Genomic DNA, 24,698 nt, shown 5'->3' with positions numbered 1-24,698 from the left:
TATATGTATACATGTATCTTATATATACATATATATAATTATTCATAGAAACACTTTTATTGTGACAAAAATGAGAAATTAAAGTATATGCTCCCTAGTTGGTGAGTGAGTAAAAAATTATAATATATAAATATAATAGAATATTATACATATCATATATAATAGAATTATGCATAATAGAATATATTATGTTATGCATAATATATTATAATACTAAGAAATTATGGATATAAAGAATAAAAAGAAACAGGAAATTTGTGTAAATTAATACAAAGTGAAATAAGAAGAAACAAAGAGACAATCAGTTCATATAGATACAGATATACTACATATTATATATGTAGATTGTGACAATGTAAATGAAAATTTCACTTTGAACAATCTGAGAAACTAAAAATCTAGCAATAATCCTGAAGAAGATACAAAATTACTCCCCTTTCCCTATAGAGAAGTATAACAAGGTTCTAATGGCACAAAGTTGCATGCATTATCCACTAGAATTCTTGTATAAAGTATTTTTCCTTAATGCTCTTTCTTTGTTACCAGAGAGGGTTCAATTTAGAGGGAAGAAAAGGAAGTTATTTCCAGAAATAACTGATATAAAAAACACAGGACACTAGCAAAACTTAAAAAAAAAAGATATAATGGAAGGAAAGACTTAAAAAAAAAAAAAGATATAATGGAAGGAAAGACCTTTGGTCCTGGAATCAGGAGATCTAGATTCTGTGCTTTGCCATTAACTTGCTTTATGATTGTAGGCAAATAATTTTCTTACTCTAGGATTTGATTTCCTCACTGCCAAAATAGGGATGCTAATACTTGACCAGTTCTTTCCAAAGTATAAAGTATTACAAAAAATTGTGCTGTTACCAGGCTAATGAAGGTAGTTCAATCATCTATCTTGGAGAAATACTAATGAATGCAAAAATCTAACTTTGAAGTTAGAAACTTGTGTTCCCTTTGAAACAGTGTTTGTTTTCTTACAGGCCTTTGTTAGCTTTTCCTCCCACACCACTCCTCCCTTGGAATGAGCAATAATACCAAAAATAGAAAACCTTCATAACAAATATTCATAGTTCAGCAAAACAAATTCCCACATTGGCAATACAACTTGTGTCCCTATAGGTATTTGCTTATGAGAGCAATGCTTTCCAGGAGAATTTTCACAGAATCATCTAGAATATAATGAAGTATTTAGGATGAATAATTACAAAAATGAATTACATATAGATCATATATGACATGGTTATGTCTACACAGTGAATTTCCTCTGTTCTCAGGCATTTTTATTAAGTTTAATTCAACATTTATTAAGCACGTCCTGTATATATAAAATATTCTGTTAAGTACACAGGGAAATAGTGAAGTGTAAATTAGATGAAGACCCTGCTGTAGAGGACATTTCAATCAGGGGATAATTGTAATATACAGATAATTAGTAATACATGAATAATCCATTAGAACTGTCAAAAATAAAATGCCAAATGAGATTAAGAGGGAAACACTTTATTAACAAGGTAGGTTGAGGAAACTTTATGGGGGACATGGACTTTGAAGCTTAAAGGATGGATCTTGAGTGATTCAGCAGGTAAAAATATGTTGCAAGCACAAAAACTTGAAGATAGGGTCACTGAGGTTGGTTGTAGAAAAAAAATTCTGTATGTAAATAACTTGTGATAGGACTGAGAAGACATTATAAATACTATTAGAATTTTGGGCAATGGAGTTTGAATCTAAATTGCTGAGCAACAGGATGACCCTGAAAATATTTGATTAGAGCAATTATAAGACCAGATGCTAAATATGCATTCAATTAAATTACAATTCAAAAAGTGCTTTTTTTTATCTTATATAGTGAAAGTTGATATACTAGGTGCTAATGACACAAAAGTAAATGAAAAATAGAGTAGTATCTGCCCTCAAGAAGCTTCCATTTTCCTGGGAGAATACAACATTTATGAAGATTAGTGAAGATTATTTCAGGAGTAATGGAACACCAATAGTTAGGGAGAATAGGAAATCTTTCCATAGGAAGTATCCCTTGATTTGAATCTTGAAGAAAGCTAAGAATTCTAAAAGGTAGAGGGAAGAAGGGAAAAATGAATGGGAATGATTATTTTGGTCTTAATGTAATGACTTGATGACAGAAATGAGAAAATGGAAGTAGAAAGGTATTAGAAAGTCATTGAAGTATTCAAGGTGGAGGATGATGAAGGCCTATATTAGGATGGTTATAGTGGAAATAAGGAAAAGATGAATATGAAATATTTTGCTACGATAGAAGTGAAAATGACTTGGTAACTAATTGGATATGAGGAATGAGATTGATGGAGAAAGAGTCAAGTATAACTCAAAGTTCCAAACAATGCTTTTTGGATAAATGGTGGTGACATAGACAGAAATAGCAGGGTTTTTTGGTTTGTTTTTTTTTTTGTTTGTTTGTTTGTTTTTACATATGAAGAATGGAACTTTCAGGTGGAGATGACTTGTAGGCAGTTGGAAATGTGGGTCTAGCATTTAAGAGAGGTCAGAGCTGAAGACAAATATTTGAGTATTAAGTGAAGCAGTAAGAGTAGGTGAGATTGCAAAATGATAGGAAAAAAAAAGAGAAGGGCCAAGGGCAAACTCTCCAAAGAACTTACCTTCAAAAGGGACAGAGGGCAAGGGGTCAGCGTTTACCTCAAGGCTACAGAATTGAGACCTTATTGAGTTAATTGTGATGTTACTTATAGGAAAACTAGGAACAAAAGAAGCATAGGAGGAAAGAAAAGCAAGTTGAATTAATTAAAATAAAACAACATTAATAACAACAACAAAAACCTCACCCTCATTCTCTTCTATCAATGTAGTTATAGTTAGCATTTCTTGGTTTTTCTCATTTTTTCCCACATCTTCTCCCTTGGTCCTATGACCTTGAATGGCCATAGATCACCAGAAATGCATATCTTATAATAGAAGGTAAAGATGTGGAACCAGAAGAGAAAGGGAGAAGAGAGACTGAGGAATATTTAAGCAAAACAAACCTGGTAGACCACAGCTTGTCAGAGGGAGAAATTAAAACTAAATCTTTTTTATTCCAAGGCTACTGTATCAGGCTGCTTCTTTGTATATGTAGCTATATATGTGCTTGTTCTTGCCCATGATAGAATGTAAACTCCTTGAGGTCAGGAGTTGGGATTGTTGTTGTTGTTGTTGTTGTTGTTTTGTATCCCTAGTGCCTACCATAGTGGCTAGTTTTGTAGATTCTTAATAAATGTAGTATATAGTAGTTTCTTAGTAAATGCTTGTTGTAGTGATTTCTTTACTAGTTTCTTCTGTCATAGTTTTTTAATAAATGCTTTTTGATTGATTTATAATAGCAGAAATATCAACAGAAGCAGCTGCTCACATTTATATGATGATTTAACGTTTGGAAAGGGTTTTCCTTACCTACATAATCTTATTAAATCTCAAAACAATTTTGTAAAATAGATACTGTCATCCTATTTATCATCCCTTTACAGAGAAGTAAACTAAAGTTTAGAAAAGTTAAGCAACTAGTATATCTCTTAGGCAAGATTTGAACCCAAGTCTTCATAAATCCAAGTTCCATGATCTAGGACTTATTTAGTGTCTAGTAGATGTTGGGAGGCAATCCAGTGCTTGAGAGTTATTATTTAAAGCTGGAAGGAATTTTAAAGAATATTAAGTTCAAACCATTAATTTAACTGATGACGATCCTGAGGCCCATGAAGAAAACTCTTCCTTTTGCCCACTTCCTGACATCCTTGAATGGCACTGATCTGCTTACTGAAAATTTCTGCAGAAATCTCAGCTACTGTTTTCTTTATTTCTATTTAGGAGCAGGAACAGAAGTCCCATTGCCCCTGGAAAATATGGTTATGGGAAAGCCCCATACATATTGCCACTGCAGACGGACACTGGACAGCCACCTCAAAGGCTTCGGAGACAGAGGCAGTCAGCTCAGCATCAAAGATACCGTGGGGAAGCTGGTCCCCATTACAACCATCCAGCAAATCCTTCTGTACAGCGCAGGCATCTCTATCAAGGCAACCATGGCTCTCAACCCAGACTCCAACCCTTAGAATCCTCTATTTACCAGCCATCTTTATCCCGTGTCCAGGGTTTTCCTGCAACTCCAAGTCTATTCCATGGCATGGAAGTGAGTACCAACCCTGGTGGAGGGTCCCACCGTCCATCTCTTCGTCCGCCCCATAGCTTTTCTCAGCCTCACCGATCTACAGAGATCATGTGCATTGGAGCTTACCGACAATACAAGCTCTGTAATACAAATGTAAGTATGCTCTCTTCTTTTCCTCTTCATTTTAAATTTTATTTTCCAGTTCTTCCTGCTCTATCTGAACCTTCCACTGATAATAACTGATCTTATTTAGCCCTGTTTATGATACTAAATATTTCAAAAGTTGCTTATCCTTTGATCTACTTCTAGGAATGCTATCTTGAGATCTGAGATGTCAGAATTCCTAATTTGGTAGTTGTGGGTCTGATGGTGGTTATAATTGTCATTCCAAATTTAATAACCATCTCCACCAAAAGTTCTCATTTATAAACCACAAATTCCAAAATGTTTACAGTTTGCTAAAGGCAAATAAAATACTACCTTGATTAAAAAAAATTATTAACATTTTATTTGCTCGTTGTTTGCTGAGATTTTTCTAATCTTTATGCTAATTAGATTTTTTTGATTTTTAAATCTAGTTGTAGTCAGTGTTTATGTTATCTCACTTTGCATTATTTTGCATACATCTTCATATAATTTTTTGTATTCTTATTTGTCATTTTCAGTGGTATAAGTAATATTCCAATAACTTCTACTATTCTATTCTATCCTTAAAAATAAGCCCTTTATCCATTGTTTAATCATGAACATATAGAAAATCTCTAGTTCTTTTGCTCTATCAAATAAAGGTTATTTTTTTTACATGTTAGTATTTCCATGCCATCCTACTTTATCAATTTCCCTTGGATGTAAACTAATAGTGGGATTACTGGGTCAAAAAATTTAATTTAGCAAACACTTTGAAGGTGTATATGAAGTGCTAGGCACTATACTAGGGAATGGAGATAAAAAGACAAAAAACAAAACATTTCCTGTTCTCAAGAAGCTAAGAATGAGGGAGTAAGGAGTCTGGGCACAGTTTTTTAAAAAGTCTCCTTGTATATTGCCAAATAATTTTCCAAATAGAGTACATCAATTTCTAGCTCTACCAAAAGACTGATAAAATACTTATTTTACTTATTTACCAATGTTGATTTCTATTTGAGCATTGAAATAACCCTGAGTGTGGGGCTTAATTCTGTTATGTGACACTAGACCTTATTCTCAAGGGATAGAGAATGTCAAGAACAAGATTAACACATGACTGTACTGTGTAAAAAATTTTACAGACATGAAGGATTGTTGCTGATCAAACCTTCCCTCATTTCCTCATTCTCTGATTATGGAATTGGTTTTGCATTTGGGGTATATAGCTCATTTACTGAGCATATATACTCTTCAGATGAAGATTTTCCTTTAAAAATCAAAGAAACAAACATATCCTGACCCAAAATGTGACTGGCAAATGAGTACAAACCATGCAAAAGAAAAAAGAATCCAATAGATGTTATTGTTGGCATTTGTATGGTCCTTCAATCTACTTTCTTCAAGGAAATTTTGTTAAGGTGAGTTATTTCACTTTTGTTTTATTTTATAATCTATCATTTTAATTTATAGGCATGTATGTTTCTTATGAATAATGGTTAGGTCCACAATGTGTCAAGTGTTTAGGGCCTGATCTGCAGAAAGCCTGAAAAAAGTTTTTGCTTTGTGGTCTGGTGGTTAGAGTATTGTACTTGGAGTTAGGAAGACCTGAATTTAAATCTGGCTTCAGACACTAATTATCTGTGTCTCTCAATAAAATGGGGAGAATCCTATCTACCTCAAAAAAAATTTTTTTAAAGCACTAATGTTGGGGAAGCTAGATGGCACAGTGGATAGAATACCATGCCTGAAGTCAGGAGAAGTTCAAATCTGGTATCAGATACTTAATACTTCTTAGATGCATGACCCTGAGCAAGTCTAACCCCAATTGCCTCAGGGGGAAAAAAAAAGCACTAACGTTGACTGTTATTAACTGCTTTTATTTCACCACCTTTCTCACCTTGCTCTTTCTTTACTTCACCTGTTCCAGAGTCTCGTTCATCTTCTGCATATGCCATCACATCTCATGTCAAAGCAGTGAAGTCCCAAAGATGTCTTTAGCATAGACATCAGTGGATGAGAGGCTTTCTCTGATGTTGCCAGGTTTTCTGGGTTTTTTAGTAGTTATAGATGAGTTACATTCTAATGAGAGAGTCTTACAGTTTCAGTTAGAAAGGGTCTTGGAGATCTAGTCCAACACAGATTTTTGAAGCAGCAATCTCCTCTACAACATCTGTACTCATTTAGAGTTTAGAGATTATACAAACTTTGTTACGTGTTCAAAGCAGAGATCATTATCTTCACCCCCCCAAAAAAAAAACCCTCCCCTCATTCATACTTGCCTCTTCTTAAAAAGCTGCACCACCATCTCCCCAGTTTCACATGCTCATTATCCTTTACTCCTCATTCTCATTCCACACATCAAATCAGTTTCCAAATCTTGGTATTTCTATCTTCACAAAAATCTTTCCAATCTAACTCTTATTTACTCAAACAGCTTCTATTCAAGACTTTACTGTTTCTCACTTAGATTGTTGCAATAGCCTTTTAATAGAGTTTCCTGATTTAAATCTATATTCAATTGGGACATTTTACATTTTGCCTCCAAAGAATTTTCCTTAAGTACAGATCTGACCATGTTATTACCCTATTCAACTTACTTCAGTGACTCTCCCTTGTTAGCCGGTCAGTGAGAGTTTATTAAGCACTTATTGGATATGGGGTACTGGACATTTATCAACAAACAAATAATCCTGAACAATAATCCTTGCTCTTAATCCACAGGAAGAAAAAAACATGCAAATAACTATACATAAGCAAGATATATGAAAGATAATTTTTGGAGGTATTTTAGAAAGGGCACTAAGATTAAGAAGGATGGGAATGATTTCATGTAGAAAGTTGGACTGTAGCTAACTCATTAAAGGAAGCCAGGAAAGCCAAGAGAAAGAACATTCCAGACATGGGCAAGAGCCAGAGATGTGTGCAGTCAGGAGATGGAGTGTTGTATTCAAAGAACAGCAAAGAAGCCATTGTCACAAGGAATATATGAAAGTGAAGTATAAGAAGAATGGAAAGGTAGGAAGGGGCTAAGTTATGAAGGGTTTAAAAGTGAAACAGGATTTGATATATGATCCTGGAGATAATGGAGAACAATTGGATTTTATGAAATAAAATAGGTGATATAGTCAGATGGATTGGAGTGGGGAGAGACTTGAGCAAGAGTAGTTCAACCAGGAATCCAGATGTGAGATGATGAGATCTACACTATGGTGATGTCAATGTCTGAAGCAAAATTGAAGAATAGAGAAAAGATGTTAGAAAAGTAAAAACAACAGAATTTGATAATTATGGGGAAGAGGATGAGAGGTCAAGATGATACTTATGCTGTGAGCATTTAGGAGAAGGATAATGAATTCAGTTTGAGGAATATTGAGTTTAAGATGACTAACATCTATTTTGAGATGCCTAATAGGAAATTGGAGATCCAAGATACACAGACTGGAGAAATGTTAGGACTGGACTAGTATATCTGAGAGTTATTTGCATAAAGATAATAATCAAAACCATAGAAGCTAATGAAATCATCAAATGAAATAGTATAAAAGAAAGAGAAGAGGTCCCAGGACAGATCCTTGGGATACCCCAACACAGTTAACAAATGTGACTTGGGTGAAGATCAAGCAAAAGCAGTGGTTAGCCAGGTAATAATGAAACTATGAGAGAGAGAGAGAAAGTAGTGTCTCAAAAACATAGAGAAAATAGAACACCAAGAAGAGGATGATTGATAATTTCAAAGACTACAGAAAGACCAAAAAGGATCAGGACTAAAAAAAAAAAAAAAAAAAAAAAAGCCTCCAGTTCTGGCAATCAACAATCACTAGTAACTTTGAATAAAGCAGTTTTGGTTGAATGATAAGGTTGGAAGCCAGACTGCCAAAAGGTAAGAAAAGAGTGAGAAGAAATTAACATCAGCAGTTCTGTAATGGCAGGTCCCATTGGCATAGAGCCTGGGTCTGTGATTTTGTTGGCATAGGGTGCTTCCTGAATAGAAAACATCCTTCTTCAAATGCAGATCAGAACTATCTCTGCAACCTAAAATTTAGAGTTGCTTGCTCTGGAGATTAGAGGCCCTTATTCTGGAACTTTGCACATATGCCAAGTTCAGTCCTGGTAAGAGTCTGGCCTCTAAAGAGAGGGGCCAGCCTCTTTTATTAGAAATTTCTGGCTCTTAGTCAAGAGCCTCAGGGAAAATAGCTTGATGTTTTGATTTATCTCATGCCTAGTGCTTCTTTGAAGCACTGGAATACTTTAGGTATTATATATATTTTTTTTCCTTTACATAAAAGAAATGTTAAAAAACAATAAAGAAAAGTGAGCATAAAAAACATTAAAAATAAAAGCAATAACATAACTACTGTTATGCTCTCATAAGAGAGAATAACAGTACACTTAGCACATAAAAATATAAAACATTTATTAGGGAGACTGAGCTAGCATTTCACCTTTGACTTGGCACTCTTTCTCATAGGGTCCGTGTCTTCTAACAAGCTAGGCTAGAGATTGGGTTCCTAAATAGTCAACTTTTCCAGTGCAGAAATTCCTCCTGCTGCTGCTCAGTTCTAGCTGAAGAGCCTAAAAGTAAATAACTTCTCTCAGCCACCAAGTTACCTTTAAGGCTAGAAACGTCCTTCTCAGTTTCACTGCTTATTCCCTTATGATCCCGAAAGAAATATTAATCAAAAGAAACAACAAGACCTTTGAACTAAAATCTCAAGCTCACTTGGATCAGCACATATATTGGCTGCCCTGTTCAGGAAATTTGTTTTTTTTTTCTGCCAAGATCAGTATTGGCACCTTCCTTGAGAGGGCACCACTTCCTTCTTCACCTTTGCAAGGACAATGCACAAGAGTCCTGACTTTGATAGATGGGAAAAGAGAAAGAGAACATATACAAATTTCCACTTAGTTCTTTCTCTGGATGCAGATAGCATCTTTGTATGTTCTTTGTGGTTAATTTGAGTATTATTATTGTCAAAATAACTTATTTGCTCAAAGTTATATTTAAAACAATATTGCCAATACAATATACAATCTTCTCTTGGTTCTTCTCATTTCATTCTTTATTATTTTGTCTAAGTCCATCCATGTTTTTCAAAGATCATTGAACTCATTATTTCTTATAACATAGTAGTATTCCAAAACAATCATATATCACAACTTGTTGAAACCCAATAGAGACTGAAGACAAGATTTGGAGTAGAGAGAAAAATCACGAACCCCAAACTTGACTCATTGTTAAGAGAAGCATGTCCTAGGGGTCTGTATATAATAGTTATCAGAAACTGTTTTTAAGTAAGAAATTTTGATTTGATGAACCATAGAGATGAGAGGCTGCTGAGTGATGTCAGTAGAGGCAGCATCTGGAAATGATAATTGGAAAAACAATGTCAAGACAGCAAACAATTATTAAATATCTACTGTATTCCAAGCATTTTATTATATACTGGAAACTAGTGGCATTCCGAATCCTCCACCATGATTCCAGCAGGAGTCAGAGGTCAAAATAAAAATATAACTAGTACTGGAAAGGATGTTCAGGGATGAAGGTTGTCAGAAAGGAACTAGGTCTCAATGAGTGCCAGAAAAGAAATTTGTTCATCATGGAACAGATATTGCAGAGGGTACAGTAGAAGAAAAGTACAGATTAAAAGTAGTATTTAGGGTTAAAGTGATGGGAAGGAAGAATCAAACAGCTAGAAATGTTTGTGTTTTTTTCTCTCAGCAGTCAGAGAAGTCAATATGAAGTAGCTGGGAGTATCTAAATCACTGGAGAATGATTCCAGGGAAAGGAATAGTAAGATATGCTGATGAAGGAAGGTGATAAGTAGGTTAAAGTTTTACCCTCTAGATTTTGGCATAGTGTAGAACTTTCTGAGCTATGCTGTGGCTCTTTTTTGTTTGCATTGCCACCTTCCAATCACTCCCCCTTTAAAACAAATATGTGTGCAGCAAAGCAAAATCAAAAACACACCGTACATTTCTGAAAATTAGTGTTTATTATTTTATCTATTGTCCCTTATCTCTCTGACAAGTGGTGAGAACACTTCAATGTCAATGTAGTATGATTGGACTCTGCATTGGTCAATGTTTTAATGGCTTTCAATGTTTTTCTATATTTTGGTATTGTCATACAAATCATTCTCCTTTTTGTCACTCCCAAGTTAAGAAGTACCCATTCATTTTAGTTCTTTACTGTTCCTTTGTTTGATGTGCATAGTTAGGTAACTACACAAAATTCACTCAGAAAATCAAAGGTGGAATAGAATTTGATACTATCAAGACTATGGAAGCCACTCTCATCCTTTGGCTCTGTCTGAACCTGCCATCTACAAAAAAAGCCCAGGAATGTAATTACGTGGTAATTAGGCTGGCTCTTCAGAAATAGTGTGTCTGATTTGATAGATTCCAGCATATCTGGGCTTAACATTAATGTTTTGTGCATGCTTATAATTACTAGCAACTGGACCAAGTAACTAACGAAAGTTACTACCAACTGGAACCCAGTTGTTTATGATAATCTCTCACTGTTCATTTTACTCCCACATTGGGCAGGAGATATATCTAGTCAAAAATCCATCAGATTCTGATTTCCTGTGTTAAAATATTCATACACACAAACACAGAAAAAGAGAGAAAGGGGAGGTAGAGAGAGAGAAAGAGGGAAAAAGAGAGAGGCAGAGGCAGAGGGAAAGAGGCAGAGAGAGGAAGAAAGGGAGGGAAGAAAAGTCAGAGACAGAGACAAAGAGAAAGAAAGGGAGAGAGAGACGGAGGGAATAGGAAAAGACTTTAGAAAGCATCTGTTTCTACTGCCCTTATTTTACAGATGAGACCCAGACAGATTGCCCGTGATCACACAGCTGGTCAATGACAGAATCAATATTAGAGCATTGATCTTCTGCCTTAATATTTACATGACAAATTCTAGAGGTTCCTGCTTTTTATGCAGAGCAGTGCTAAAGAGAAAAGGGAACTGAAGTACTACTGGATGTAATATATTTGATGGAGCTATACTAGAAAAGCTCTCCTGGAAAGACCTTGTCTAGCTTTCATTTTTCTTAGAGAACAGCTCTTAAACAGTATGGAATGCTACACCCAGAATAGCCAAATTTATTTAGATGCTGGATTGCTTAGCAGATTTATTTATACTCTAAATCAGTGGTCCACAATGGTTTTATTTTTTGTTTTTTACCCTGTTTGGTCCATTCATTAGTTTGCTGTTATTTTATCTCCACTCCAGAAACTGAAGAAAGTGTGGTATAGTGAAAAGTGCAGTGGTTCTAGAGATGAGAGATTGGGTGTGGTTCCTATCCTCCTGGCCTTTAGTTCCCTAAGCATAACCTAGAACAAATCATTTTGTCTCCCTGGACCTTAGTTTTGTTTTCTCTAAAATAGGGGGAGGTGGCAGGATTGGATGGTTGGCTTTTAAGATTTGTACCAGCTCTGATCTAATGATTACCTTAATTTCTGTTGAAAGAATTCATATGACAAAAGGTTGAAGCTCACTCTCCTTTTTCACACTAAGTCCAATTTACACTATATGTTATTGACGTGTCTTTTTCTCTGTTAAAATATGAACTTCTTGAGAGAAGAAACTCTTTTTTTGGAGACTGCTTTCCACATCTTACCCAGGGTAGAAGTACAGCAACCCTCAAATGCAGCTAGGTACAATGGATAAAGCAGTGTCCTTCCTGGAGGCAGGAAGACCAGAATTCAAACCTGACTTCAGGTAACTTACTAGCTGAATGATCCTGGGTAACTGCTGTTTGCTTCAGTTTCCTCGATTGTAAAATGAATATAATAATAACACCTACCTCACAGAGATGATATGAGGATCAAATGAGATAGTATATGTAAAGCACTTAGCAAAATGCCTCACATAGAAATCATTTAATAAATGCTTTCTCCTTTCTTCCTTCAGCTACTTTTCTTTCCCTTTCATGGACTGATACCCCTCCTGATTAACTTGGAAGTTTTGAACCGCTCTGAGTCTAATGTGGGTCATTTTTTGCCTCCCTAGAGAGCCTGTGTCAGTGAGGACACCTGATTGGCTTTAGACCTGCTGCCTTTCTAAAGTCCCAAGCACAAGTAGTCCACCAGCCTCAGCCACTCTAGTAGCTAGGGATTAAAGGAATGTCACCATGCTCAGCTTGATTTTGCTTTTCTTTGTATGCCCAGTACTAGCACAATGCCTGGTACATAGTAAGGGCTTAATAAATGCTTATTGATGTTGACAAAAACCAAAATATTTATTTTTAGGGGATCTGTGAGTTTCTGTTATCTATTCTCTTCCTGGATATTTAGAAGATGACCATAATGAGAAATAAATTCCACTTACTTTAAAAAAATGATTTTATGAATTGTGAAGAAAAGACATCATAATTGATTTTTGCTTTGGGAAAGAAAGAACCACCAAAATACCCTTAAAGCCTCATTGACGACATAATGATCTGACTGGCTTAAAGAACTCATCTTTTCTGCTGAGAGAGCTTGGTTCTAGAGGTTGATTTAGGAGCCAGTTATTAGTGTGGAAAGGGGTGTATGCCTCCTTTCTATAGTGAGTAACCCCAGGCATGCTGCCAATGACCAGTCAAAGTCAGGACTTGTGACCTAAGCAAATAGAAATGTGAAGTTATACCACAAGAATCCTGAAATTGAGTTGATTGGAGGTTTTGCTTGTCATCCTAGGTACCCACCAAAAGAAATTGGGACAAGCTGAAAAAGATGTGGGAAGGGTCAATCTTTATCCCCCACCTGTATATATTATTTTGGGTGACCTCAGTCATATAAGGAGTATTGCTGGGGAGTTGTGTTTAGATAGGACTTGATTTCTTCAAAGTTCTCCTATAGTCCCCTTATCTCTGGTGCATTGGGTCTATTTACAGTCTCCTGATTATTCATGGGTAGGTCTTGAATTTTGGTTTCTGCCTGGTTGTTTGTTTTTGATCTTCTTGGTGAGGCAATTGGTGTTAAATGACTTGCCCATAGTCAGATAGCAAATTAGTGGTAAGTGTCTGAGGCTGGATTTGAACTCTGGTCTTCCTGATTTCATAGCAGGTGCTCTTTACACTGTGCCCCTTTTGATCCACTTCTTGAACTTTGCTTACATATGTTCTTCAAGTCCATCTTGTCTCTCTGATTACTCTTATATGTCGTCTCCTTGTAATAGTATCTATCTTTTAATCACTCTTGCCCATAGCCATCTATGAGAATAATCCTAGAATCAACTTTTCTTAACAAGCATCCTAGATTCTACTATGCTTTGAGGAATCATGGCCTTCAATTTGTTTATTTTTTATAGTCCTTGATTCCTTTATGATTTATTGAGACATAGTTTTCTAGTTTAAGGCCAAAACAAAAACCTCAACCTCTATTACCCCCTCCTTTCTTACTCTTTTGCTAAATCTCTGGCTAAACACTAGGAAGTTTCAAATATATATATTAAACTTGTATTAGTTCTTTTTCCAAATGGGTCCATAGTCTTACTCCTTAGAATGCCCCCAATATTGAGCTTTTTTTTTCCTGAAGTCTCCCTGACACTACTGGAAGTCATCATCAGCATTTTGAAGGGGCTTGAACCAGAACCATATAGCAGGGATAGATCTACAAGTTCTGGCTCAGGGCAAATGTTCTGTGTCCCTCCATAGTGCCACTTTACTTTTTCTGGTAGCTAACTCATCTTGGAATGAAATCACAGAGTGGTTTTATTTCCACAAGGGCATGAAACTGGTCATGAAATTTTAAACTAATCAAATAACCACCATAGTAACATTTGACTAGGGAGTCCTCATAATTTTGTGTCATGGACCCCTTTGGCAGTTTGGTGAAGACTTTGGACCACTCAGAATAATTTTTTAAAAATCACAATTGAAGGAAATGATAAATTTCAATTAGAGGCTTGTGAAAATGAGGTTATGAACCTCCTGAACTCTATACATAGATTTCTGTGAACCTTATGTTAAGAATCTTGCATTGGCAGTTTTATAACCCTGTGGTTATAAAGTTATTCAAAAATTAACCAAGGGTTGATGAAATGAACCCAAAAAATGACATAGCCTCTAACTGGTAAGAGTTTCTCTGCCTGGAGATATTTCTTTTCTTTACAGGTGTAACCTGCTGTAACCCAGCAGGTGAACAGGTTACATTCCTGGCTCACTGCCACAGAAAATGTTGCAATAACCAAGAGCTCTGTACTGAAGATAATGTACTTGATTTGGGGAATTGTACACTTTACTTCCTTGACTACATTTTCCAAAAGGCTTTGAAGGAAGTGTGTAGATGAATTCTGAAGTAATTCCCTCAGGCATCTATATGAAATGTAGTGACATCTGTAAGTGAAAGATTTTTAAAATAAAGAATAGAAAATTGTTGATCATGGAGAATATTTCTCAATGCATTGCCTGCCTCTCTGTCTAGTGAAGAATTATCCCTTTCCTTTATTAAGGAAGTCAGGAGGAATAAGCTATATCCTGTCTAACTTAGTGCTGAGGAACAGAAAGCTCATGTGTATCTTGCTCTTAAAGAATTCTGGGAGTTATAATTAGGGACAGGTTTCAATGACATGCAGATTTGATAAGGGATAAGAATATTTTGTAATCACTTGCTGTAGTATTCTAAATTATATCTTGCACATAGTTGATACTAAATGGTTATCAAGTTGACTTAATTGCTTTAAGTCCAGTCTGCAAATAGCCTGCTTTCTATTCCTTCTTCCTTGCTATTTTATTTGCCAGGTGTATCTTTTTATTTCCATCCCTTGGCTAATGTCCACTCACAACCTGTATGCTATAATAATCCTGAGTAAGGGACACAGGAGGAACTCCTTCCTCAAGAGAGTTCCTATCAGCATCCAATTTTGCTATTGGACCTCTCTTGTTATCCAGTTTCTTTTGTGTTTGCATGCTGATCTGTATTTTTCATGTAGTCTCTCAGTATGTTAATGTCTTAGGCTATCTGAGATACCAAGGATTTTAATTTTCTTTCTCACTGGGTAAGTAATTTAACTTCTCTGGATTTTTGTTTTCTCATGGATTCTTAACATGGAGGTCCATAAACTTAAAAAAATTTATTTCAGTAACATTGGATTCTTTTGCAGTTCTGTGTATTTTGTCCTATGCATTTAAAAACATTATTCTAAGAAAGTAAATCTTTCTTAGAAAGATTTCTAAATCTTTCACCTGATTTCTAAACAAGTTTATGACCCTCCCAAATAGCTTAAGAATCCTGTGACTAGTTGGCCTCTTAGGCTCCTTCCAACTATCAAACCCACTCCAAAGGACTTTGTACCTTCTCTTCCTTCTCCATTTCATGTTTCATACCAATGTCATGATAGATATAAATAAATGTGATCACCCCAATCTTTGCACAAAAATCTTTCATGTCTCACTGTTCTCTCCCTCCACTGACCTGGTAAAGTTCAACTTTCTTTAATCCATTCACACAAGTTGTTCTAGCCAACTTGTCTATTTCTGAATTTATCATGTGCTTTTCTGACCCTAAGCCTTGTTCATGCTATACTTTTTCCTAAAATAAAGAATTATCAATAACCCTTTCCTCCTCTTCACTTGTCAGATTCCTGAATCTTTTAAAGTCCTGCTCTATGGATATCAAGTCTGCCTCCCTTCTTCCTTTCTAGACCTCTCCCCTTTGAACTGCCCAACTTGTTCTACTTTTGAAGTTCTGAAGTATATGCTTAGAAACTTCTTCCTATTCAAAAAGTTCAACTTAGTCCAAGTCTCAGATTCTGGCCCCAATTTACTTAACCTGAACATCATGACCCTTGTTTCTTCACTGATTTATATGGTATTCAAAACTATTCCTATCTTGGCTGACACCCACAACTGTCATCCTTTCCCTTCCAAAACATCGATCAATTCTATTAAACTACTTTGGTTCCTCCCAGCTTGCCTCCATGACACAATTCATGTTTTGATGCTTTTTGTTGTGCTTACCTTAGTTCATGTCTTATTCTAGTTAGTGACTATCTCTGCTTTATGTCAAGTTCCAGGATTGAGTGGAACTGGAATATACATGAATCCATTGCTCTTCTTGTAGCCAGTACCTGATCATCTCTCCTATTTATACTTTGGGTCTTCCATATTACTGAAGGGGTGTTCAAAAGTGTAGCTATTGTAGTAAGATCAATTCTGTGCTATTCTCTAACTTCATAGACCTCATATTGAGTCATGTAGATATACATTCCCATATTGGTGAAATAATTTTGTGCCTACGGATGGGAGGATAGAATAATCAAAGAGATGAAAGTAACCTGAAGAATCAAGAACTATATTCTCACTTTGTGGAAGAGGAGACACTGAGATCCAGACAGGAAGAAAGAACTTGTCCTTTGGTTGCACAGATATGATGTAGTAGACAAATTTTAATACCACCATGCTCTAACTTTAAATATAATTGTCTTTGCCCATATCAATTGATTGACCATTCCTTCCCTTAGATTATATGACCCTCGCAACTCTTTCATTAATTACTTTGCCACACTAGAACACCATAGGCAGTTCCATTTCCATTATGTTCACAATTTACTGCCCATTTTTTGTATACTTGATCATCTCATAATGATGTACCATGCTACTGGAATTGCATGCAGTAGACCTTCAGTTCTAACTGCTGAAAGAACATCTTTTTGGAGAGAGAGAGAGAGAGAGAGAGAGAGAGAGAGAGAGAGAGAGAGAAAGAGAAAAAGAGAGAGAGAGAGAGAAAGAAAGAGAGAAAGGGAGAGAGAGATGGGGGGTGGGTAGAAAAGAAAGAATTCTGTTTGGGTTTATTCTGACAGTTAAGAAAGCAAGAGACAATATAAATTTACATTTTTATAATTTTTATACCTTTATAAATATCTTTAATGTGACCTAAGTGAAACACTGCCTACCCTTAAGGAGTTTATAGGTTAGTGTAGTAACATGGGGGGAACAACACACTCACACATGCATATACATATATATATATATATCTATAAATGTGTATAAATTACTATATATAAAACTATATTTATCTGTATAATTATATATTTATAGTTAAATGATGATAGATATAGTTAGATATGTATAGATGTAGATATTTATATAGTTACATCTACATATCTAAAATATGTACATATAGGAATATTATTGTTCTGTAAGAAATGACCAACAGGATGAATACAGAGAGGCTTAGAGAGACTTACATGAACTGATGCTGAGTGAAATGAGCAGAACCAGGAGATCATTATATACTTCAACAACGATACTGTATGAAGATGTAATCTGATGGAAGTGGATTTCTTTGACAAAGAGACCTAACTCAGTTTCAATTGATCAATGATGGACAGAAGCAGCTACACCCAAAGAAAGAACACTGGGAAATGAATGTAAACTGTTTGCATTTTTGTTTTTCTTCCTGGGTTATTTCTAGCTTCTGAATCCAATTCGCCCTGTGCAACAAGAAAACTGTTTGGTTCTGCACACATATATTGATTGTATCTATACTGTGACATATTTAATGTGTATACGACTGCTTGCCATCTGGGGGAAGGGGTGGAGGGAGGAAGGGGAAAAATCGGAACAGAAGTGAGTGCAAGGGATAATGTTGTACAAAATTACCCTGGCATGGGTTCTGTCAATAAAAAATTATTTTAAAAAATAAAATAAAATATGTACATATAGAGAGCCATAAAGGGCTTTGCATATAGCTTTATCTAACATATCTAAATATGGGTACAAAATATTGTGAGTTAAAGGCAATAGGAGCTGATAGAAAGGAGGGGAATGGGAGACTTTCCAAAGCAAGTGGCATTTGAGCTCTTTCAAAGGAACCTCAGAGATTCTAAGAAGTGGGAGATGAGAAGGAAGAGCAATCTAGGTATGGGGGGAAGAGCAATCTAGGCATGGGGGAAAGTGGAACAAAGGCATGGAAATGTAGTCTTGTTGATGCTGAAAGAAAGTAGACTAGAATAGAGGGGCTGAAATGTACAATGAGATTGGAAGAGTAGCTGTATATGTTTTTAGATGCCAAATGGGAGGAGATTATAGCTCATCTTTGAAGTAATAGAAAGTCACAAGCTTTTATTGAATAGAGGAAGAGAGGAAGAGCCAAGAGGCAGATCCATGTTTGGATAGTCATGATATACTTCACTAATTATCAAAAGAGTGAGAAGTAGTGGTCAGATAGGTAGAAAGAGAAAACACAGAGGAGAAAGCATCTAGGAATAGAGAGTGGTCCACAGCATCCAATGCTGTAGAGGTCAAGAAAGTTGAGAAATGAAAAACCAAATTGGCAATCAAATTTGGTAATTAAGAAATGCCTGATAACTTTGGAGAGGGCAGTTTCCATTGCTCATTGAAAGCCAGATTAATAAATGAGAGGAGAAGAAGTAGAGGCAACAAATTGAGGCTGTGATTACAAGGTGCTCTAATGCAATGATATCCTCAGAGACTATAGATTTGCAAAGGACAATATTCTTGACCTCAGACTGCTATTCTTTGAAAATTCTTTTGTCTGCTTTTCATGATTTTAGTCTTTCCTTCCTTACTGTTATCAATATTTTTATTTCCATTATCTTCCCTTTCTAAGTTATCTACTTTAGGACTTAGAAAAGATAATTTAGTTTGTTAGATTTAGTAAGGATAAATAGTGTATGAATCAGGATCCTCACAACCTCATGAGTAAAATATATGAACTTTAGTTTAGACACTTTTTGGCATCTATGTTAGTTGCTAAGCATGGTTGACTTAATTTCTTTATCGCAGTTGTGTCCTGAGGAGATGACGTTTCTGGATAGCAAAATTCCATTTGGGTGAGATTTGGCCTTTTTTTCATAGGATTATTAGACTGGTATATCAGAGTAATTCCAGGCATGTGCTAATACCTAGATAACAGGAAACTTTTTTTAAAAATTGACAAAATGTTTCATACTGTACTTGTAGATAAGATGAATCAATGTGGGCAAGATAACAAACTAGTTCAGCAGATTTGGAACAAGTTGAATGACTAGATAAGAGTAGTCATTAATTCAACTATGGTAACTTGGATACTGAATCAGCATGTCATCAGCCCTAGTAAAGATCCCTAGTGTATTTCATTAGAGAACTCTTTCCAAGTTACCATGCTGATCCAGTTTGTAGCTAACACAGAGCTGAAAGGAATAGATAACATGTTGGATGATAGTCAGGATTTAGAGGTTTCTTGACAGGCTATAATGTTTAGATGAATTTGATAAAGTAGAATAAATTCAAAACCCTACAGTTCCATTTTAAAAATTTACTGCACAAACAAAAATAGGGCATGTGAGTGTCCTGGTAATAGCAGAAAAAATTTAGGGGGTGTTGTGGACTGTAATGCATCTCACTGAGAGGCAACAGTAATACATAATAACCAAAAAATTTAACGTGATATTAGGTTGTGCTAATAAAGGCATAAGGTCCAGAATATGGAAAGGGATTAAATCTGTTATTATGTACCCTGGCAAAAGATATTTTTAATATTGTTCAATTCTGGGCATCATATTTTAGTAAGGATATGAATATGGTACACATACAAAGAGCAACCAAAATGGCAGAGCAACTAGAAACTTGTAATCAAAGATCATTTGAAAGATGTGAAGTTGTTTAATTTCAAGAAGAAAAGAAAAAAGCAAGAGCTTTTTTGTGTATTTAAAATGTCACATGGAAGACTTCTTATTGGCAGCAGTGGGCTGAACTAGAAGCAATGGATGGAAGTTACAGGGAGACTGTGTTCTGCTTGATCTAAGACAAGCTTTACTAACAAAGAATAATTCCTAATAATAAATAATAATTCCTCATAATTAGAGTAGAATGAAGTTCTTTGATAGACAGTGTGTTTCTTATATCTTCAGATCTCTAAATGAATACTAGGTCAGAGGTGTCTCTCCCAGAAGGCTGCAAGGGCCCTCTAAAAATAGGGAAATCAGAAATCGATAACATGTAATTGAGAAATGTATAACAAAATAAATAAAAATACAATGCAACATAGGTCATGTTAATTTATGGATTTCTATATCACTCTGTGGCACACTATGTGGTCTATTTCTACTTGAATTTGATGCCACTGAATTAGAGAATATTGTTAGGGATATTGTATAAGTGACTCTTTTTGAAGAATTGTTAGACTAGGAATTACCTTTACAGCTATGGAATTCTGTGCTTCTCTGACCATACTGAATTTAAAAAGTGAATTCAGGTTTATATATATTGGGGAAAAGAATACTTAGAGTTGAAACAATGTTTAGTTATTTAAAAATTATCTGCTTTTTATTTTCTTAAAAATTGTAGCCCATACTTCAGTTGATAAATAGTCAAAGGATGTGAACAGGCAGTTTTCAGAAGAAATCAAAGCAATAAATAAATATATATATGAAAAAATTCTCTAAATCAATAATTAAAGACATTCAAATTAAAACCATGCCGAGGTATCATTTCACACCTACTGGTTTTTTTTGTTACCAACTGGTTATTGTTAATAACAAACTGGTTAACATGTTAGAAAAGGAAAAGATAAATGATAGAGTAGATGTGGAAAAATAGATAAATTAATGCACTATTGGTGGAGCTCTGGACTGATCTAATTATTTTGAAGAACAATTTGAAACTATATCCAAAGGGCTATAAAACTATGCATACTATTTGACAAAGCAATACTGCTACTAGCTGTATTCCAAAAGGATCAAAGAAAAATAAAAATGACCCATATGTACAAAAAATATAGTAGCTCTTTTTGTGGTCACAAAGAATTAGAAATTAAGGGGATGCCTATTAATTGGGGAATGGCTGAACTAATTGTGACAAATAATTATGAAGAAATGCTATTTTGCTATAAGCACAAAGAGATGGTTTCAGAAATACCTGGGAAAATGTATATGAGCTGATGCAAAGTGAAGTGAGTAGAACCAGAAGAACATTGTACTTAGTAACTGTTAAAGACTTGGTTAATCTGGTCAAAGTGATAATCCAAACAATTCTAATGGACTCATATTGGAGTCATCACTTCCAAAGAGAGAACTCTGAGTGCAGTGATGAGCTCTGAGTGCAGATTAAAGCATATTTTAAAACTTAATTTCTTTTTTCTTCTTTTAGCAACATGGTTAATAAGAAAAAAATGTATTTTTCAAGAATACTTCAACTTTCAACTATATAATTGGTATTGTATTTTTTGCTTTCTCAATAGTCAGGAGAAGGATAGAGGGAAGAAAAGAATTGAAAACTAAAATTAAAAATAAAAAAAATATATGTCTATAATGACATAATTATATCACTTAAAACCATTTTTAACAGCATATTTAAGAAAAACATTCACTGCTCTTTGGGAACAAGGGGTAGACTAGAATAAATGTAAGAAATACATCATAATTTGATACTTTTCCATAAAATTATAGCTCACCTGCCTTAATTCATATATATTTCCTTTTCCTCCCATGGTAAATGAGGAGATTGGGTTAGATGGCCTCTAAAGCTTCTTCCAGATCTAAATTCATAATCCTATAATCTTAATAGTCATGCATAGCACATGTGAGCAATTAGGAGCCACCATCATCCTCATGATATGATGAATGATTAATATCATAATAATATCAATAATAATATGGTAAGCATGATTCTGACAATCTCTTTAGTTAAGCATTTGGCACATCCCAAAATAATTCCATATCTATGCGATGTATTTATATATATACACATCTACATCCATTTACACAATATGTGTGTATGTATATATATATGCATATATTCATAAATATTGTGTGAAATTAATCTTTTGGGTAGGTCACTAGAAAGCATTATAAATAGGTTAATTTAGATAAAATTGCTATTTCCAAAACTAATTTTCCAAGATTTAGCCTAATCTTATCTTGTTCTTGTTCTAGCTAATCCCTTTGATTTTGTCAGGTTAGACCCTGCTTTCTTCCCTGCTTTCTTTCTCGAATACCATATGCCTGCCTTGTTCTTTCTACTCCATTCTGCCCATATTATTGGGCCATATTGGGCCACACTTACATGGAATCTTCTCATGTGGATCCAGCTATGTTGATATCTATTCTCTGTTTGTACTGAGAATCTGACACACAGTTAGCATTTTATAATATACTGTGTCATCACCCTAATTGGATTGTAAATTTTGTGTTATTTTATATATAAATGTTATATTATCAGCAACTTTTTTTCCTTGCTTGCCACCTTATCCCTTGCTCCTAACACAACCAAACACAGTCAATACCTACGTTTTTGATTGGCTAACATAAATTGCAAATTAGATTAAATGCAAGTTATGACTGAAATTGATGATTTTTTGAGTAGATTTTTTTTAGTGCTTTAAAATGCCATTTCCTATTAAAAATATAAATGTCAGAGGAATGATTGAGTGAGTGTTTAAAAAGTCATTGCTGAGTCACAATATTATTCATTACTAATGAAAAATAGTACAAAAGAGCCTTGAAACTGTCTCATCTGGCAAATGCTTGATTTCCCTGCCAAGTAGTAGGACATGGCAGCCAAGGGCAACACTGGTTTAGAAAGTACAAGTTCATTTGCAAAATATTATGTAGGGGATGATAGATTATGAGCAACATTGTCTCACCAAACTATGAGAAATAATGAAAAGAGAGCCTCATATGAGAATTAACTAAAATTATCCCAAGAGTATAAATTATATAGAAGAATTTGAATTAGAAGCTCAAATAGCTGTAAAATGGAACAGATTGCCAACATTTCTGTAGTGAAGTCTTCTCATTCTTGATGAAAGCAAAATCAACACTGGAGTAGTTTCTAGCATTTCAGTACCCTCTATGCAAGATGCAGAGGTAGTTATGGCATATGATTAGAAGAAGTCAATACAAGCAACCAGACAATCTATGTTGTAAGTGACATGAATTTGAAGATTCTGAAGAATTGATTTATTTTTTTACAAGATATTTCAAAGACAGGAAAATAACAAAAGAAAGGGAAAGAAATAATGAACATTATTATTATAAAAAAGATATCTACTGATTCATACATTTACTTTCTCCTCTTGTAAAAACTTTATGAGACTATCTATGCTTATATTGAGGAAAACATGACACAAGAATGACTGGCTTTCACATGCAATTTTCAACTTCAAATATCTACACAGTGACAATACTCATTGCAAGTTTAAGAGAACACAAGAAAGACTTCACTGTATTCTTTGTGGATTTAACTACTCCCATCCTCCTCCCCCCAGGCTTACCATATTTAGTTTTATCAATAAGCATTTGACTCAGTGTAACAAAAGACAAATTTAAAGGTTCTCCTGTAACCAAGTATCTTTTCAAGCATATCTTAAAATGTTGCAAAATTACTTGATGATGAAACTAAAAAGTTTTTTTTTCCCCCTGAGGCAATTGGGATTAAGTGACTTGCTCAGAGTCACACAGCTAGAAAGTATTAAGTGTCTGAGGTCAGATTTGAACTCAGGTCCTCCTGACTTCAGGGCTGGTATTCTATCCATTGTGCCACCTAGCTGTCCCAAAAGATAATTGTTTTGAATTTCTCTGATTATTAATATCAAATGAGACAGAAAATGTGAGATTTTTACTTACTAAAGGTATTTGGTACAGGAGGATATTTTGAACAGAGACTAAATGGAAAGAAAAGTTCCTTAAGAGTATAAGGTCCTCTAAATCTTTCCCTTTGTGATTGACATTTTGGAGATTTCAAGTCTTAGAATACTACTGACTCTCTTCAGTTATTTCTATAATTTCTTGAAAGTGATCAATCAGTCTAATAATCCAAAGAGGAAAAACTCTAAGTGGATGAAAAATGCCTTTGTTTAGAAGATGATGACCTGCAGTTGAATGAGCAGTTGACTGAACAATTTCATTACTATGCAATACAATATACACATATATGTATAAACACACATGTGTATGTATGTATTTATATCTATTCATCGATTTGATAATAACAGAAGATCAACAGTATGCTGGGCCCAGAATTGAACACAGGAAGAGATGAGGCCAGATTGCATTTTGAGAGATCATTTAATACTTTCTGTTATCTCATCTTGTTCTCTGATACCACAACCCTTATGAAAAAAATACTTACTGATGCAGAATGAAGTGAGCAGACCTAGGAGTAAAACATAACCAGTAATAATATCACTGGAAGCAAAAGCAATATTTAGAGACTTATGAATTCTAACTGATAGAATGATCAATCATAGCTCCAGAAAACTGATGATAATGGGAGCACTCAGGTGGTGCCATAGATAAAACACTGGGCCTGAAACCAGGAAGATCTAAATTCAAATCTGGTCTCACATTTCTACTAGCTATATGTCCTTGGCTGAAGCACTTAAATTGTTTTGCCTCAGTTTCTTCAATTGTAAAGTAGAGATAATAATATACTTATCTCCCAGGGTTGTTATGAAGAACAAATGAGATGTTTGCAAAGTACTTACCGTCGTGTGTGGC

The 24,698-nt window shown here is 34.9% G+C and overlaps 1 protein-coding gene across 2 annotated transcripts in view; it reads left to right on the top strand.

The window, feature by feature from the left end:
* Positions 1-24,698, top strand: part of THSD4 (thrombospondin type 1 domain containing 4) — an 850,332-nt gene that overhangs the window by 187,147 nt on the left and 638,487 nt on the right. For both annotated transcript variants that reach the window (XM_031955286.1, XM_031955287.1), the window contains exon 5: positions 3,841-4,294. In XM_031955286.1, the coding sequence (XP_031811146.1) occupies positions 3,841-4,294 (454 nt within the window). The remainder of the gene's footprint in view (positions 1-3,840; positions 4,295-24,698) is intronic.

This window comes from Sarcophilus harrisii, chromosome 2, assembly GCF_902635505.1.
Source record: "Sarcophilus harrisii chromosome 2, mSarHar1.11, whole genome shotgun sequence".
NCBI classification, from domain to species: Eukaryota; Metazoa; Chordata; class Mammalia; order Dasyuromorphia; family Dasyuridae; genus Sarcophilus; species Sarcophilus harrisii.
This window is presented reverse-complemented; position numbering and strand designations above follow the sequence as displayed.